Source organism: Lipotes vexillifer, unplaced genomic scaffold (assembly GCF_000442215.2).
Source record: "Lipotes vexillifer unplaced genomic scaffold, Lipotes_vexillifer_v1.1 scaffold150, whole genome shotgun sequence".
Lineage (NCBI taxonomy): Eukaryota > Metazoa > Chordata > Mammalia > Artiodactyla > Lipotidae > Lipotes > Lipotes vexillifer.
Window position 1 is genome coordinate 7,177,932 of NW_006792921.1, and position 19,776 is coordinate 7,197,707.

A 19,776-nucleotide genomic window follows, 5' to 3' on the forward strand; every position below is an offset into this window, starting at 1 on the left:
GGGCTCAGGCCCCTGGTAGAACACGTCCCCAGGAAGCGCAAGTAGCTGGAGTTCTACTCCACCTCTGCTATTTAGAGTCCTCACTTAGCCTTGGGCAAATCTACTGGGTGCGGGGCTTCTTAATCTATCAAGTGGAGGTCACATCGGCCCTGGTTATCTCACCTGGGTCACAGTGGCATTCGAGGAGGAAATGGCCATAGAAGTTTATTTTCCAGTGTATCCCAAGGTTTTTCACATTTGTGTCAGCTTTTGTAGGCTCTGAAGACCCTCAAAAGAGTTTTAAAAGACTCTTCAATGGAGGGGATTAAAGGAAAGGAAGTGCTGGGAGAGGAAAACGCATCTCCCGGTAGCATCTCCAGGAAGGGCAATGCAGCTGTCCTTGGTTCCACACCGACCTTCCCATTACAGTCACTGCACCAGGAAGCCAAGCTACTGATTTGCTAATAGAGCTACATGTCACACATGCTTTACAAAAAGGCACAGATGTTTCAAATTCAGAATCCCTATGACCTGTGACATCTCTGTTTAAATGAAAACATACATGGCAGTGTGACACGTTAAGTGAAGTAAGCAGCATGCAGCACCGAACCCGCAATGTGATTTTGACCTGATGGGTACTGATACCTATTTATCTATAAGGAAAAACACCAGAGTGATAATCATGAGCCCAGGGTAGTAGGTTAATGAATCATTACTTTTATTTTTACTTGTATGAATTTTCTATATTTTCTATTTTAAATGAGCATCATGATTATAATTAGAATAATTATGAAAATTTATAAAATATTCATATACAGTCACATATACAGATATATACATCTATAGGAAGAATATACAGAGATATTTACATGTTTGAATTATATCATACATGTAGGGAGGAAGGTCAACTAACAGATGGGTTAGGGCTTGGGCTTGAGAGCAAACTACCTGTGTTCCGATCTTGGCTGTGGCACTCAGCTCTACAGTGTTGGACCAGATATTCAACCCCTCTGAGCCTCACTTTCTTTATCTGTAAAGTGGGAATAATCAGAGCACCTCTTTCAAGTGAGAAATAAATGAGATAACCCACCTGAATGTCAGCTCCCCAAAGGCAGATTCTTTGTATGCCACCCCACTGTATCCCACTGCTTAAAACAGTGTTTTGCACTCCCTCCAAAAGCTGTGATGGGTGTGCACTGACCATCCTGGACCACCACCCCCCACCCCAGCAGTGATAGCTCACACGCTCTAGGCAGTAGCAAAGGCAGAGGTCTCATCCACAGGCACAGAGCACAGTGAGCTGTAGGTGTGACCCATGCCCTTGGCCCTCGTTAGAACCACTGTCTAATGAACCGGGCTCGGGAGTCTCTGGCAAGACTGGAAAATAACCCAGTGAGAGTGTGCAAGGGCCAAAGGTAAGGGGGAAGTTGGGGCAGATGGATGCCCCTGGTTCCCACCCAGAAACTCAACTAGTTCTGTCAACAGAGTGTATCTTCAGAGGCCAGAAGAAGACAACCTTTGCTATTGGCTTCCACAGAATTCTGCCAACATTTGCCAAGGATCATAAAAAGGCACTGCTGGGAATGCTGAGTGCATCAAAATGAACAAAAATAAGAATAGCTTCCAATTTCAGCACCTACTAGTAACAGGCACTTAACATACATCACTAATCCTCATAATAACTCTACTAAGATCTACTCTCTCAAAGAGTCTGAATCCTAAAAAAGGAAATTAATACATGTTACCAAAAGTGTTATATTATAACAACCAAGACAAGGGGTGGCTCGGGAAGCTTTGTGAAAGAGGTAGCTTTGATTGATGGGCAGGAGTTCAACAAGGAGGAATACGTAAGTAAGTGGGCAAGCAGGTAAGAAGGGCGTGCCTAATGACCTCAAACCAGCCCAGCTCAGCCCAGACAGATTCAGAGGCAGATAGCAGGTTCTAAGGCTAAAAAGTACTGAGCTAATCAAGAAATGTAATAAAATGTATACTTTTTTTTAAAAGATGACACCTGAGAGAAGGGGTCACCTGTTGCATTGCCTTGTGGAAAGACAATAGGGTTCTGGAATGTGATAAACCTGGTTTAAAATCCAACTTCTCCCTCTCTAGCTGCGAGACTCAGACAAGCTCTACACTAAAGCAAGCTTTAGCTTGCACATCTATAAAATGGGAGGAATGATCTCAGAGAACATAATGCACTGAATTTGCCAGGTACCATGCATGCCATGTAAGGGGAATTCTAAAAGGTTTAGGACCCCTTCGCATTGTTTTGAGTTTCTTGAGCTCAGGCGTCCTGTCATATGGCTCTCTGTATCTATCCCAAGGGCATGCACATCGACGGGCACATGGCTGGTACACAACAAATGTCTGCTGGCAAAATAAATACATCATTTGTAGCTGCCACCCACACATATCAAAACATGGGTTGTGCATTTGGTAGACCCAAAAACGAGAGAGCAAAGAATCTGATTTTCAGTCCAACTCACCTCCCCAACATTCACTCCCCACCTTCACAGATGCATTCCTGACTTCACAGACTCTGAAGCTCTCCCTTCCCATCTTGTCCCATTTAGACAGACAGCCCCCATGTCCAAAGAGACCCAACCCAAACAGTGTCATCTTACACTGGAGCTGGAAGGTCAGCACTTAAAGCACAAGAGAAAATATAGATCCACAGAAATTACTCTACTCAAGATCCTACTCACAGATCATCTTGACTGGGCAAGATGGTGAGGCTTGAGTCCTACTTATTCTTCAGCTTTCAGCTTTCAGCTGAATCATCACTTTCTCCCGAAAACCTTCTAGGGCCTCCCAAACTGGATCATCCCTTTTGTGTGTTCCATGGTGGCCAGAGCTCATCTGTTATGCTGATGGCAAGATCGATAGCTTGTCCACTATCTGCTTGCTTGTTTCTCCCTTGCCTAACATGGTGCTTGACAGATGACAGCTGTTCAATATACTGCTGTTGCGTGAATGAGTGAATTCATCCAGACACTGATCAAAATGCTTTCTTTCTACTCATTTCTTTTCTGTTTAGTGATGAGTTACTACAAGCAGTGAGGCCATCTACCACAGTCATGGTTTTCTACACACAGGAGGAATGCAATGAGAGAAGGCTGGCGGGGGGGAAGCCGGAGAGGAGGCTCACAATTGTTGAGCATCTCCTCTGTTCCATGTCTGTTACATAAATTAACTCACTTTGACCTCCTACAGACCCTAGGAGGTTTACCTCACTTTATACTTGATGGCAATGAGGCTCAGAGAGGTTAAGTAACTTTTCTAAGGATTACAGAACCTTGAACTGGTTGAGACAGAAAGCAAACTCCGAAGCCCTCAAAGAAAATTGAGGAAATTAGTCAAAGAAGTCAAAGGATGCCTGGAGGAAATTTAGACACTCGACAAAAACAAACAAAACCAACCACAGAACATACTGGGCTCTTTCCATCCAAACGCAGGAAATGAGCTAGAAAAGAACGTAGTTTATTCTTGGCCTTTTGTTTTTAAGAACTTCAACAGAATTTCCCCCTGATTCATAACCTTAAAGACAAAGGGAATGTTTTTAAATCTTCTGTTTTGGTTTCTCAAACTTACTTGAAATTTATAATTTTTGAAACTTATAACAATACATCACAAGTCTCAAGATTCACGTAGCTAGACTGAGCTAATTCAGACCTCAGAGAATGACCAGGAGCTGCTGTGCTCTGGTATCTCGGCAGTGTGGGAGATGGAGAGAGCACACCTGCACACTGAGGCAGAAGGCTGGCCATCTTCACAAGGCCAGGCTGAGGAAACCGCATGGATGAAGGCCTAGAGCACTTTGCAAACTCTGTTCCCCGGAATGCCCTCTACCCTTCACTCACTCACACACACACACACACACACACACACACACACACACACACACACACATGGCATTGTTTGTCTATTCATTTGTTTTTTAAAGAGAGGCATTACAGCATAGTGTTTAGGATCACTTACCTAAGTTAAATCCCTTCTTCAACTTACTGTGTCCAATAAGCTATGTGACCTTTGGCAACTTACATCACTTTCCCAGCCACCAGTTTCCTTATCTGTAAAATTTGGGTAACAATAATACGCACTTCACAGGTTGATGTGAGAGTTGAATGTAATAATGAATGTAAAGTTTTAGCACAGTGTTGGGCATCCAGTAAATGTTCAAGAACGAGTCAGCTACTATATTTATAACAATAGTACTGCATAAGTAATAATGGTATTATAATTCCATAGGTTTCCAAATTTTGTTTGAAAAAAAAGCCTTTCATTGATTAAAAAAGTTTTAAAAATAAGTTTAAAATTGTTTTCTAAAGTAGAAAAATTGAATACTCTCAGTTCTCCTCATCTTAGAACACTTGAGCCACAAAGAAAGCAGGTGCTAATCTCAGTCCTACTAAGCAGAGGAGGAACTGAAACTCTGCCCAGCTCTCCTCGCTCCCCACACACCCCAGGGAGCCTGCAGGCTGTATACACTCTGACACCCACCCAGCAGTGGTCCCTGTTAGCCTAGCAGACCCACATACTTTCCTCTAATGTCAAAGCTGGGTCGTCGCTCAGAAAGCAGGAAAAAAAGAAAGTAAAATTAGATAGTTAGGAACTGGACACCATGATAATCCTTAGAAATATCTAAAATTATCTTTAAGAAAAAACCTTTTTATCGATAATTCCCTAAAAACTGAAGCCCAGTGAGTTGCTTACACAGAATCCCTAAGCGTCCTCTAGAAGTTATAACTCAGCACAGAGATATCACGCTATAGCTAGAATTATTGATTGACCACATCCACTTACCTGTTAGGCAAATTAAAAGACTCCTGGTCTTCACTGAAAATCCATGTCTGCTTAACTCTGGAATGTGTCTATGAAATCGCGGATTGCCCAAGAAGTATGAAATAGTGTGTACGTGTTATGTGTGCATGCATCTGTACAGAACAGGGGAAGTGATAAGCTGGAAAAATCTCCCCTGGAAGGCTTCAGTCCATTTATGTCCAGCTGATCACATTCTGACAAGTGGCTACTGAGACGGGAGTATCATCAAAGAGCAAGGAGCATTGACCCCCAATATTTGAAAAGGTTCCCCAAAGCTGTCCATGGCTGTGTCATCTACACCTTGAACTTCAAGACCCTGCACTTCATTTTACCTCTCTTGGCCCCAATTTGGGAGAGAAGGGAGGAAACTAAGCAAGCATAAGGAGTGATTCTGGCCACAGTACACCTGGACCTAAGGGCAGAGTAGAGACAGCAAGGAAATAGCAAAAAAGAAACAACAGTGTGGCAGATGCAGGATGCTTTTAAAGAGCTTTGTTTGCTTTATTGATGGCTAGCAGTTTGCAAAGTACTGGGCATACCCACAATCACATGTAAGTTTCACAGACTCCAAAGTCAAACAGATGACTTGGGAATCATTCCTGATAGCCTGGGTGAGTAGGAGTCAATTAAGCATTGAGGTTAAATCATGAAGCACCTGGCAGTCTTTCACTTTTTTAAAGTGAGTATCTTTGAGTAAGAACCATATGGTTGCTGCAATAATGAGGTTTATAAATAGGCTTAATATCCAAACAAGCTGGCTTAGAAAAACCAAAACTAGTGCTTAGTCTCTAAGTTGACAGCAAGATACCTCCCAGTTGAGCACAAGAAGATTTTCTGCTCTGGGAAGTTGAGTATGCAACAACTCCACACACACAGTGAGAAGTCCAGTTCTGTCTGCAATGTTCTCCAGGGTTTCTGGGCAATAATGACTCACTCTGCTCCAGATCCCATCAGATCCCGTCTCCATCCTTCCTTACTGAGGTCACTACTGCTGCCGATGCACAGATAGCTTTGGAAATGTTGGTTCTCAGGCTTCAGTTCCCTCAAGGGAGAGGAGATTGGGGGACAGGCTCAGAAAAAAAAGTGCACAGCAAAACTCAGGGAGTTAAGTACATGTTCTCACGAGCTCAGGTCACATGCGGCTCACTCGTGGGAAAGTGGACTGAGATAAAATGCCACAAATATCTGTGAAATGATCGAGGATCTGAATGATCCTCTGATCCTCTGGTTTTGTTTTTTACTGGCATATGGGGTGCCGACTGAACAAAACTGGATATCGCTAGAAACTTCCACTGAATCTGTCTTAAATCATTTGTATGAACTACTTTAGATGTTGCTGAGAATGGAAGGCCCTTGTACATTTCTTCCCATTTCTCCCAGTGATTTCATTTCCATGATACCCATGTTAAAACCTAGATTTGCAAAGCTATATACACTGATTGCTTTATGGCCTTTCCCATATTTTTAACAAGTAAATGCCAATGAGAAAATATATATAAATTGCGGTTTCCTGGCACCTTCCAGCAGACTATTTGGGGAAGGGGTGGGGAGAAGAAAGATATCAGAGAAAATGAGAAACTTCTCTTACTAGCTCAAATATTTCTTAACTGATGAGCTACAGAATGAAAATCCATATGGGCAACAATTCTATTTTCCTGGTTGGCCAAAGATCCAAGGCAGGACAAAAAATACAAAATAATGAAATAATATAAACTCACTTTTACTTGGAATAACCCAATAATTAGGAAGCAGTTGTTTTTGCTTAAATTTTCTAGAGAATTTTTCTGCCAGGTTGTCTACTGGGGAAAATTGTCCTACAGATTCCCACCCTTTCATTTAGGGCTCTTAGAAAAGGAAGATCATGTTTGGGGACAGCAACTCCCAAAGTACAAAATTCCAATATGTTTAACCCAAAGTGATGAGATCAAATTCAAATGAAGGAAGTCTTCGAGAGTGTGGTTTGGGGTTGAGCATTGGTAAATCAGAAAAATGAGAGAATGCTAATCTGAAACACAGCTGTAAATAAGATGATCAATGTTTAACTCACTTCTGGAAGCAAATGTGTTTCTATCTAATGCCGGCTGGGCAGTGGAAACAGGAGAAATCCTTGAGCAGAAGGTTTAGTTCAAACTGAACAACCCCACAGGAAGCCCCACCTGGACCGGCACCAACTCACAGTCAATCCACCCCGTGCCAGGTGTGCCCACATTCCCACAGGGCTGCGTCTTCACTGCTCCCCCTCCCCAGACCCCTCGTCTAGCTGCAGACAGCTGGCCAGTCACAAAAATCCAAATCTCCTGTTCATGCTTGTTTCTTTCCTGGACTTGGGTTAAAAATTCCAGCACTCAGATTACTGTCTAACAGGCCCCAAAATAGGACCCCTCCCCAAAGAAAGCTGAAATCTTCCTCTGAAAAGCATTATTTTTGAGCAAACCAAGGACCATTTCCCTCTAGCTTAAAATCTACTGCTTAAAGCTGGGCAGTGAGCTAATCAGTGGCACCAATGAAAAAATACTGGAAAGGTTGTTAAAGAAAACAGAAAGTAAATGTCATGCTTGTAGAAGTCTAAGTAGTACCTTTTTTGCATAAATGATCTATCCCTCCATTCACATATTTTCAACCACTTGCAGTGTTCTAAGTACAATAAAACTGTGTGGGTGGGAATGGAAGAGATCTTTGTGACCTCCTTCCTGGGAGCCTGTCTCCGGTTTCGATAAACATCAGTGAGAAAGGCTGAAAACAAAAATATTTCTTAATATCTGTGACAACACTGCCAGAGTGGAGATAAATCCGAAGGACTGAGACAAAACCTCACTCTTCACAGACATATCCCTGTAATTAGGGGAGGGGTCGGTTTTTTAATTGAATTATCCAGAGAGATGCTTGAATACTGTTTTCCCCGTGTAGATTTAGCCAGAACAAAAACTGTATCTTCTGCCAAGTTTAACTTCAGTGACCAGTCTAATGTTTTTAAGGCTTTCCTATCTCCCCAAGTAGTACCTCCTTCCTTCTCTCCTCCACCTTTCCTCCCAACTTGTTATCAAAACCTACTCCCGGCAGAAAGCAGCTATTGGCCATTTACAATTCCAGGTAAATGCAAGTCAATACAACAGCTCCTTGAAAGCAGATGTCCTTCCTATTTCCTCTCAAATCTTCTCTCACAATGGAATCATCTATAGAAGGCTCTTCTCTGGACATAGACTCTGTAAATTTCAACAATTTAAATATGGCAAAAGTAAGGCCGATCCCCAAAATACAGAAAAAAAGAACAACCCACTCAGCTAGCAGATGCACTCCTAGGGACCATTTTGAGCGCCACTGTCAACTGAATCAGTTGAGCATTTGAACCAGATTCTCCTCAGCTACAGTTATCCTCGCTGAAAGTATCCAAGACTCCCACAAATGGGTGCTTTGAACAATTCTTTCATTTGTTTAACCATGACTAATTTCAGTTAGTAGTTTTATAGACAGAATGGCAGTTCTAAACATTTTTGAAGCTTGATTTACAATAATTCATCCTTATATTTCACAAATGAGCTATGCAGGACCCTGTTCCTGAAAGTGTTTATAGTTTCTCATAGTTAGCAGACAGGGTTCCAAGTAACAACCTAGAGTAGTATACTAAATATAAAATACTTTGGGGGGGGGTTAATTTAAAGATATTGTAAGACCCCTTAGAGTCATCCTCAGACAAGACTCAGAGATGTAGAGAAAAAAAAGGGGTGGGATATTAATCTGAATTTGAACTACTCCTAAAAACACACCTGGAAGCAGCTTTCAAAGACTAATCTTTCACTACCAGATTTACTCAGTGTCTCTAGAGTGTAGGAAAAGTCTTGCTTATTTAAGAATTTTGGTTGTTTGGAATCTGTATAAACAGAATTTAATGGTCTTTGGATGTCTAATAGTGACTTTCAGTCAAAATGCATCCTCACATTGCTTCTCACTCTTCTACTGGCCTCAAGGAAAAGGAAAGCTATATTTTGGCAGAATATTTAATATTGGGTCCCTGCAATAGGTCTTTGGAAGGGAGCGGAAAAGAAGGGAGGAAGGTCCATTTTTGGAAGGCCTTAAAGGGCTTCCGGGGAAAAGGCCATGAATGAGGCAGAGCTGATGTGGAGGGTGGGCACTATGGCAGAACTGTGGATGCCCCAAGAGACAGAGGCCCGGTGTGTGCACGTAGGACACCTTGGGAGCAGCAGCATGAGGCGGCGCCCACTGGGCGAGCCTAGACAACAGGACAGCCTCCTGCAGGGTCTAGGGAGCCTCCACCCAGCCAAGCTGCACCAGACCCTTCTGCAGGGGGCTGGGCTCCAAGCTCCGAGTCTCACTGCCTGGCTCATGTCTGACAGTCCCCACAAGGTCTGTGATGAGGGCCCCATTCCATTTAGCTTCTTGGGTCATGGTCTCTTTCATGGTCTCTGGAATACTGGAAATGACCCTGCCTAGCCCTCAGGTTTCTGTCTTTGCTCCAAACCCGTGTTATGGTGGACTTGACAACAAGCAGTCAGTACAAGGGTTCCAAGCAAAGCCATGTAGATTGACTACTAGCTGGTCTTTCCCAAATGCTGAACAAGTAAATGCCAATGAGAAAGTATATATAAACTCGTCGTCTTCTGGCACCTTCTGTCAGACTATTTAGAGAGGTCACACTAAACCACGTTCTCTCTACTTGTAAAATTTATAGGAATATTAATTTAGCATCATTCAGACACATACATGAATACACATATTCACATATACATATTTATACACATTATATATATATATTATTTACAATATGTATTATATCATTATTTTATATATATATATACATAATTTTTTCTTCTTACTTTGTTGGGCTGTACCTTATATCTCCAACACAGACCTTTCCTTAAATCTCCAGGCCTTCTTATCCAACTGCTCATGTCTCCTCAGGGACGTCTTATAGGCCTCTCATATTCAATATGTCCAAAACTGAGCTCATGATTTCTACTCCGCATTCATTCTGCTGCCACACACAACCAAACTTGCAAACTTGATCCCCACCCAGTGATCCCGATCTAAGTAAAGAGTACCTGTGGATTCAAGCTAAAAACCTGGGAGTTATTCTAAATTCAACATTCTCCCTCACATGCCAAGTCCAAATCCTGTTGAGTCTTATCTTCTAAAAATCTCTCAAATCCATCCCCACAGACCTACAGTGGTTTCCGATTGCTAAGGCTCCCTGGTCTAAAAGAAAAGGCAAGATCTGCCCCTTTCTCCAGCTATGCCTTGAGCCTCCTGTCTCCACACTGTTTTTGCTGCAGCCACTTGGCCTTCTTTTGTCTTCTCGGAGGCGTCATGTCCCTTTGGCTCTTTGCACGTGCTATTTTCCCAGGCCTTGGATACCTCAGAACACTCTTCCTCAACTCTTAACTAACACCTACTTATTCTTCAAATCTCACTTCTTCAGAGAAGGCTTCCCTGATTCTTAGACCTGGTGCGGGCCCCCTCTCATATGTTTCCACAGCACCCTGTACTTCTTTGCGACACTCATCACAGTAAATATCTATTTGGGGAATTAAATGTTTAACATTTGCCTCTACCTGTAGACTGAATGCTCCCTAAAGGAGGGGACATTTGTCTTGTCTCCCACTGTATCCCTGGTGCCTAGCATAGTGCCTGCCACATGGTAAGTGCTAAAGAAATGTTTGCTGAGTGAATGAGTGATAGATGAGATTCCTGAATATAGGTGAGTGTGTATTCATCCAAATTTATAAATAAAACTCATTACCTATAATTATGAATGATGTCTTCTTGACTGAATTATTCTCTTAAGATTTTTCATAATTTCACAACCTAGGAACATCTAGATTTTTCTTATACGCGTTTATTTTATTTAATAAGAGCTGTCAAAAGGTCTTTAAATAAAGAGTACATTCCAATAAGCCTGAAGAATATAGCACTTTGCATGGATTCAGTATACGTTCTCCAGAAATAGAGTATTTTATTTGTTGTAGAATTCATTTGTATTACTAATGAGAAATTGTGATGGTCATTCTCAAAGCTGTTACAGACTACATTATGTGTCTCACATTTAATCATTATTTTTCTTGTCATCTCTCAAAAAGCTATGAGGTGGGTCATGTGAGCACTTTCCCTCCATACGGGGAAACTGGAACCAAGGAAAGTACTTTTCTATGAACCAAAGAAAATTAAAGATGGAAAATGGAGCTAGAAATGAAGAAATCTCTTTGCTTAGGGCTGCTTACCAACAGACAGAGGCTGTAAAACTTAGCCAAAATAAAAAACAGCTGGTAAATACTGAGTTGTAATTAGCGAATAAGTCAGCACAACCAAATTCTGATAAGCAAGTGATGATGTACTAATACATGACATTAGTGTTCAAGTAAAGAAAATTTCATTCTAAATATAAGAATCTACTTAACCCTTTTCGATATTCACCTCTTTCTCCCCTTCAATATACATTAAGAACATAATTCAGGGAGACTTAACTGGCCTTTATTAGGAAAAGAAAGACTCAAAAACAATCCCTCAAACACAAATGTCTTCCTTCTCTAAATCCTAGGACATTGTGTCAATGTCATTTACCTAGCAATTAATTATTGCCCATACTTTTATTGTTGTTTTATAACTTTTCACTTCTATAAAGAATTATCTTGTCTCCCTAACTAGGCTCTTAAGTTTCCTGATAGCAGGGCTTTTCTCCTGATACTTTCATTTCTCTTCTGAAGCTCCTAATATCCGGTATATAATAAGAGCCCAATAAAATTATGCTGAACCATCTGACATTTGCAATTAAATGGGAGAGTGGAAGGCCCAATTAACACCCTAAAATATGTAATCTGGGGGAAATAAACATCAATTTTTAAAAATTATTCTTTTGGAATTGCTTTATTAGTGGGATTCAGGTGAAGCCCCTCTTCCCTGGGTCATCTGTTCACAAGGCTTTAACTCAGAACCATGACTCTCAGACCCGAGGCTCTAGGCCAAAGGTCTCTCCATAGTTCCAGGCTGCTACCACCACCAGCTACTTGAACCTTCCAGAGGCTCCTCCAGTCCAGTACGTCTAAACCCAAATTTATCATTCTGCTGTATCCAAGCCTGCACTTCTCTCCATGGTCTCTAACAAGGCAAATGGCACCAAACTCACTAATACATCCGAGACAAAACAAGCTTGGAAGACAACTTCTCCTTCTCTCTTTCTCTCTGCTCCATTCTAATGTCAACTGTGCCCCTTATTTTTTCCTCCTCAGTGGCACCACCATAACTGAAGAATCTTCTCCAACTGATCTCCAGGCCTCAGGTCTCATCTCCAATCTGTCCTCCATACTTCTTCCAGAATAGCCATCCTAAAATTCAAATCTCACTGTGTTACTCTCTAGCTTAAAGTCTTTTAACAATTCCTTAGAACTTAAGGGATAAAGTGTAAACTCCTTAAAATTACATGCATTCAAAAAAAGATTCCCTGAAAGATGAATGGAGAGTGTCTGGAACACATTTGTATGTGTGTGTAACGTGTTCTAAGACCTGCCTCCTTAAACTATGAGCATGTATAGTTTTGAATAAAACAAAAAGTAAATTTTTAAAAATTCCATGTATCACTACCTGGCCCATGCCTTTTTTTCCAACTTTCTCGCTCATTCCTCCTTGATGTGCCAGTGTCTCCCATACCTCTGTACCTTTGTACACTGTTACCTCTATTCACTAGCTTTATCTGTCCCTCAATATTGCACTAGATGAGCTGCAAGAGGATACCTCACAACTACTTTTTAAGGAGAATATCTAAGACCTCTGGGGATTGGCTTGTCAGGGAAGGTAACCCTGTTACCTGCACAGCTGATGGACCAGGGACCAATGTAGGGGCCAACTGCTTCTGAGGTGACCTGGGAGATTTCTGTCCAATAGCTCCATGTTGAATGACAGCAGCTAGACCCAACCACACCCTCTGTTTTGGGATTACCAGTAAGAGGCGAGCATAGGGAAGGGCACTGGGACTCAGGTCATATTCCTAGTTAAGTAGACACAGCTTTTCCAGTTGTCCATAAAAACAGCTCAGAATTCTGAGCTGATGTACTCTGTGCTGACTGGATGATTCCCTGTTTTCCTCACATCTCTGCAGAAGGCTGACACGAATGAAAGAAATCTGTGCAAGGTTCTTCCTTGTGAGTCTAAGGACTCTGCTCCGAGTAAGTCTTCAGCTCACTGCTCACACCTTCTCTGGCCCTCCCAGGCAGAGGTAAGCTCCCCATGTATCCTCTGTAACTACAGTCAACACTTCCAGGTGTTCATCTCTTTAGCTATAGCCTTATATCTTACAGCCTTATGGCTTATCTACTTTTGCACAGAGTTTATCAAAGTGCCCGGCACATAACAGACCCTCAGTAAATGTTAACCGACTAAACTTCTGTTGCCTGAACACTGATGGCCCTATTAAAAATTTCAGATGAGTAGAAAGTCTTTATTAAATAAGAAATACAAAACCAAAGATCCAGGCTTCTTGGCCTCTGGATTTTCCCCCCGCCTTTGATGTATACTTTGGAAAAGTCACTTAAGTTCTCTGTTCTTCAGTGGGGGTATTAGTGAAGACTTTCAGAGACACCAGACTCAAAGTACCCTATGCAGGAACACAGCCTGACAGATTCGTGTAGCTGGGACAGCAGACAGAATCAGAGAAACAACTGCAGGAACTGGGGCCTGTGGGAGCAGAGCCAGGGACTTCCACTCCATCCTCTGCTTCTCTGTAAGTTCTGGCCTGTCTCCTGTCACTGAAAGCTCTTCTCGACACAGTAAGAAATGGAGCCAGCAGCAGCCACCAGGAACACCCAGAAGAGAAAGCAGCACTCTCCCCCAGCCAATAGAGAATCTCAGTGGAGGACTCTACTGCTTCTGCTTGGGTTCTGTGCCACACTTGAGACCAACCACTGTTGCCAGAATGGTGAAATTCTATGATTGGCCAATCCTGGATCTTGAGCCCATGGAGGGCTGGGGGGCAGGGGGGAGGGTCTACTGCCATAATAAGGGGGATGGGAAAGCTTGCTGAATAGACAGAAACAATAATCCCAGTCTGTGACCCTAATAACCATACACCTGGGGACACTCCAGTAACCAAAACAGATCAAAAAAAAAAAAAAAAAACTATGTCCTCATGGAACTTATATTTTAGTTGGAGGAAACAGACAATAAACATAAAAAACCATATCTCTGTTTATGTTCATAATACTATTTTAGACCATGCAAAAAAAGCATCTTCAAAGAGTGTTATAAAAGCACAAAGTTTATTGTACTGATTACCTCATAGTTGGGCAAAACAGATATACAAAAGCTTAATTACAATTGTGACAATAAGTGCCAAGAAATAAGTGGAACCTGTTCTATTGCTCTCAATTAAAAAAAAAAAAAGTATAGAAGCACCCTTTTGTCATCATATAACAGGAAAAACTCTTGGTCAGGACCCAGGGTACAAGTTATGACTCAAAACCATACAGCCGTGAGGCTCCCCCTCAACATCAGAGGAAGCAAGTGCAGTCATCATGTTTTCCCTGCTGGAAGATTCCCTAACAAAACAGGCGTTGGGAGGGGCTCTTAACAATTCCACCCACTCCTACAGAGGATAGAGTAAGGACAACAGCACTTGGGGGGCAACTGAGGAAATGGAAACACAAAAAAAGAGGCTCCTTCCTCAAGGAACTTATATTTTAATTGGAGGAAACAGACAATAAGCATAATAAATAAATTAAATATATAGTATTAAGACAGTGAAATGTGCTAGAGAAAAAAGGAAAGCATGGGAAGGGGGATGTGTGGGGCTTGTAATATAGAGAGGACCATCCCCTATATTCTCCACACTGTAGATTCTTGGCAACAATCCTCTTGCTGCTGGTAAAGACCACTCCAGGCAAGCGCAGAAAAGGGGAGGAAAAGAGAAAACCTGGGTAAACATAAGAATGGATTCTGCCCTGGGTCATGGCCTTGCCACATCTTGCCCAGTTTCCACCTCAGTTTAGATTCCTGTGCCCAACCTGGGTAATGATGTTAATTAAATCCACCTCCCATCTAATTCATGGAATATTGTGTTGATAGTACCACGTGGCCTGTAAGCTGACCCAGATATACATTTACCTGCATTTTGAATACTTAAAAGTTCATCTTTGGGTCTTTATGCTTCCTTCATCACCTATTCATTGAGCACCTACTATGTGCCAAACCCTGTTCTAGGCACTGGAGGTACAGCAGTGAGCAAGACACACAAAGTGTCTGTCCTAAGGAACTGACATTCTACTGGAGGAGATGAAAAATTCAAGGATAGATTAAGTAGGTGAGATACTGACAATACCACTAAATAGTCCATGAGATGATCAAGTCCTGAAACTCAGATGGCTCTCAAACAAGGTGAACCAAATTCCTGACTATCCGTGGTCACCTGCAAAGCCCCTTCTATACAGGTGTCATGGTAACAAATTGGTATGAAAATTCAATTTTGGCTATTGAGTTTTTCTAAAATGTTGAAAGAACAGCTTCCTTTCTCTCACTGTTAATCCACTGTGGGAGCAAAGAGACACACACCCTTCCATCTCCTAAGGTTTCTATTTTGTTAACTGCAAAAGTGTTACTACAAGTTGTATAAAAAAGCATGCGCTTTGGTTTCCGGAGTCTTTAGCAACTTATTATAGCATTACTGTTTTGTTTAAAAAAAAAAAAAAAAAGTGGTAGTAAGAACCGTAACAGTAGTAAAAAAAAAAAAAAAAAAATTGTCACAACAATAGTAACATGTCCTTTTTCAAATCAGAAAGTGAAGCTACAGATCTCCTGGGACTGCTGTTGGGCAGGGTGTTTCAGTAGGAAGGGTAAAAAGAGAAGGATTCAAAAACACACATTTGGAAAAGAATCAACCCACACCTTTTATGTTCAAAGATACAGGGTGCTAGGTAAACATGAGAGACTTGAAAACAAAAATGCAGACAACAATTTGGGGAGAGAAGCCTAACAGATGAAACAGAGGAAGCTACAAGACAGTGCGTTGTAAGCTCTAAATGCTTTTTCACACAAGTTTCCCACCTCAACCTGGCTGATTTGCCCAAACACTCTTCCCCAGCCTGAGTTGCTCTGTGGAGTTGGTTGGAATTGTAAAGCAGCCTGAGAGAAGCTGTTCCTGAGTGTGTGCACATGAGTCCCTCCAGCCGGGATGTCAAGGAGACCAGCTTGACAACACTTTGACATTGTATATTTTGGACCCAGATTTTGTGGATGCAACAAACTTTCTGTGTGCACCACAATATGATCACATGGAGTGTTCATCACATATAACATGAGCTTATTGTAAACACCTCTCTGAAAGAGGTGCTGCATTGCGTGCATCTCAACTGTCAGAAGAGCCTGCCAGCCAGAAAGACAAAATTTCTAAATAAGTTTACAGCCTCTGCTCGCAACAGCCAGACAACCCAAAAATCATGTTATTTGGCATGGTTTCCCATTTAGATCAATGGCAATGAAACTCACTTTGATTATTGATGGAAGGGCTTTTATAAATTGCACTTTAAATGGGAATACCTTGAAGAAACTATTGCTTCCCTTTAGAAACTGTGAATATCCTGGTTGGAATGTGGTCTCCCCCAAGATAAAGATAACTTAGATCAGTGCCTTTCTGACTTGTTTTGGGGTGTGCATGCGTGTGTGTGTGTGTGTGTGTGTGTGTGTGTGTGTGTGTGCTTTCAAAAACAATAACTGCAGCAAAACAAACTGCCAAGGAGCTGGTTTTCCCATCACTGCCCTTGGTAGGAACAGAAGGTCTGGAGAATATACTTGGAGAAAACCTTTTTTTTTTTTTTTATCTGCACTAGATATTTGATGCCAAATATCTGGGAAATGAGTATCTGGTGGTTATGGAAGGTATCTTTGGGACCTGCCTGGTCAACTGAGGAGCAAGCTGTAACCATACAGCTGTCACTACAGCTTCCTGACTGGGATAACCAGCAGTTCACTGTTTATGAAATCTTTTCACAGAAAATAACACATATTTTCAGGTCACCTCTCCTCAGTACCCAAAAACAGACAGCACCCAATGAAGTGAATGAAATTCAGAGATCTCTGTTCACCAGTCCAACTAGAATTCTGGCCACTGTATTGAAAGCAAACGCCCTATTTCACTTTTCAAATATTACTAGGAAACTCCAATATTGGTTCTGAACCCTACTTTCTCCAAAAATAGTCCTTCCTTTCAGTAACTATTTTCCTGCTAGAAAGAATCCTAAGAAAATATCAGAAGTTGAAGTGGGCTAGGGAGAGGGAGAGGAAAATCTAACAGCCAGAATGCATGCTGAATTTGAACTGTTGGTAAGTTCTTGGACCACCTGCCAAGGTGTCTGCAAGCATTCTGCAGAGAGTAACTCTTCCTCTGATTAAAAGTCTGTGACCTGAGTCCCCAAACTTTTCTCCCCTGACAAACAAACAAACAAACAAATATCTCCATGAATACTGAGCTACTATAACTGAAATCTAAGGACATCTCCTCTTCCCCAAAGAAAGCATGACTTGGAAACAGCAAGGCATTCCGAAGCACTCAGAAAGACAAGTCTCGCTGTTGAAGGTAGCAGTGACTGTAATTAACAGAGAAGCGGTTGTGGAACTTCTAGGGCTGTATTTTTAAGGGTCATGCAGGAATTGGGGTGAGCAGTCGTGACTGTGGCTGTGTAGTAAAATACTGATGAGAGGGAAATAGAGCGAAAGAAGTAAACAGATCTACTTACAGCCCTCGGAGCCGAAGCCAGATTTTCTCGATCTGTTCTGGTTGCAGGTATTTCAGAGAGTTGCTCTCAAATTCTTCAATCTCCTTGGTTGGCGACTCCATAGCTGCAGGTTATCACTGGGAGTGAGGCCGAGAGACTTTGGGCTCTCCCCTCCCGCCTCTTTGCCCAGCCCTGCCCTCGAGCCCCAGTCAGGTGGCGAGCGCGTCTGCCTCTCACTTTCTGCGTGCGCTCCCCCTTCTACGACCCCCAAATCATGGTTTAAAGCGGGCCCGGAGGGCCGGCGACCCCGGGCCCAGGTGCTCCCCGGAGGCAGCTGCGGGAACCAGCCATGCTCCTGGGCTAATGCCAAGGGTAGGAATTGTGCTCCCGATCTAGGAGAAAACACCTCAGACCCATTCGGGTTCTTTTTTTTTTTTTTTCTCAAACAAAGCCAAGCAAGCGAACGGTTTGGCAGCTGAAGAACTGCAGGGGGGTAAAGGGAGGGCCGAGTGGGGAGGAGAGGCGGCGAAGAGGGAGAAAGTGAGAAGGGGAGACCGAGGAGCGGGGTGAGCCTAGGGGGAGCCGACGCGGGGCTGCGCGGTCCGACCCGGAGGCCGTGCACCCAGGCTCCACCCGCGCCCCCTGCCCTGGGGCGCCCCGCGGCTCCCCCTCCCGGTCGCTCTCTCCCCAGCCACGCTGCCTTCCCGCCCCCTCTCTGTTTTCTGTCACTTACCAGCAGCTCTGCTGACAAGCGAGAAAACTGACAACTGAGAAGAGTCGTCTGCGAGCGCGCCGGGACCGTCGTCTGGTCTGGCACCCGCGGGCGCGGAGGAAGGGGCGCGCCGGGCACCGCCGGCGGCAGGGCACACGCTTGCCGGGCTCCAGCCCCGCACCCGGAGACCCGCGCGCGCCAGGGCGGCCCGCCGTGGCGCAGGGCCCCCAGCCCCGGCGCGCCGATGGCTCCCGAAGCCCGCACAAAATGAACAGCACGGCACCGCGCGCGGAAATCCCAGGGAACCGAGGTCCGTGTCCTCCCAGCGGGCCGGTGGGGCAAACAGCCAGGGCGAGGTTCCGCGGAGTTTGTGCTTGGAGCTTTCATTCACAGCGCTCACTTCCACGCCCGCCAGAGAGGCGGTTCCATTTTGAAATATTAAAGCAATTGACAGGGACTAAAGTAACCACACAGCACACTTAGAAAGTCCTGATATGTTCTTGCTAATGGGAGTCACCTCTCTCCTCTCTCCTCTCTCTCTCTCTCTCTCTCTCTCTCCTCTCTCTCTGTCTCTGTCTCTCTGTCCCTCTGTCTGTCTTTCTCTCTCTCTCCCTCTCCAAGATGGTGTGAAAAAAGGAAAATATAAACAAAAGTAAGGAAGTTGGAGTTTCCACTGATTCATGACAGACTCCTCAAAGGGTCCCTGGGCACATGTTGACACTGGAGAGGAGTTTCAGCTCCACGAAGCTACAACTCAGTATCTGCGTCCCCCTAGGTCATTCACAATGTCAATAAAGTGTAATGCTCAGGCAGGGTGGGACCAGGTAATGCAGTTAAGAGGGGAGGAGAGAGGTGGGATTAAAAGAAAGACCAAAGACAGAAAAAGAAAAGAAAGAAAAGATCCTGGCTCAAGCTGACTGAGGCCCAGACATCACAGGAACTGGTGGTCAAGCTCCCTTCTAGATGCAGCCACCACCACTTCCCACTTCCCAGGGGCCATTTCAAACCTGGGACTCAGGGCTCCTGAGATTCAGGACGCAGCTTGCCCTATAATGGTATTGTCCCTCGTTGGCAGTTAATGATTCAGTCACACTCCCAGCATTCTTATTCTATCCATCAAATATTTGCCTGCTTCTCAAAATTCAGATAAACTTAAAGGTGAGAACTAGTTGTTCTCCATTGCTCAAGTAAAGTTCCATTCAAGTGGCCTTGATAAAGAAATTTTTAAAGCAGTGTTTAAATCCTAAATGCTCATCCATTTGGAAGTGGGCATTTACTTTCCAGAAATTAGAGATGAGAGTGATGAGGACGCCATGGCTAGCCCCATTCATTGCAGGGGAGAAGGTACCTGCCTCAAGGTGAGATGACAGACCTTTTTGATTGAAAAGAACTTACACACTCACCTACCACACAAGCTGAAGTCACCTCATTAAAGTCAGTCCTTAAGGATTTTCTGGAAGCACATACAGTTCCAGTGAGTTAAAGCATTACTCTCAAGCAGACAGCATTAAGCAGTCAACATCTTACGATAAAATTCGTTTACCTGAGGAAACAAAT

The 19,776-nt window shown here is 43.3% G+C and overlaps 1 protein-coding gene across 3 annotated transcripts in view; it reads right to left on the reverse strand.

Moving 5' to 3' along the window:
* Window positions 1-19,776, reverse strand: part of PDE1C (phosphodiesterase 1C) — a 474,300-nt gene that overhangs the window by 248,750 nt on the left and 205,774 nt on the right. The window contains exon 1 of one of the 3 annotated variants that reach the window (XM_007466118.1): window positions 17,529-17,631. The exons of 1 other annotated variant lie outside the window; for it this stretch is intronic. In XM_007466118.1, the coding sequence (XP_007466180.1) occupies window positions 17,529-17,629 (101 nt within the window). In that variant the 5' untranslated portion in view covers window positions 17,630-17,631. Of the gene's footprint in view, window positions 1-17,528; window positions 17,634-19,776 lie in introns of those variants that run through there. One more of the 3 variants, XM_007466120.1, reaches the window with a different exon arrangement.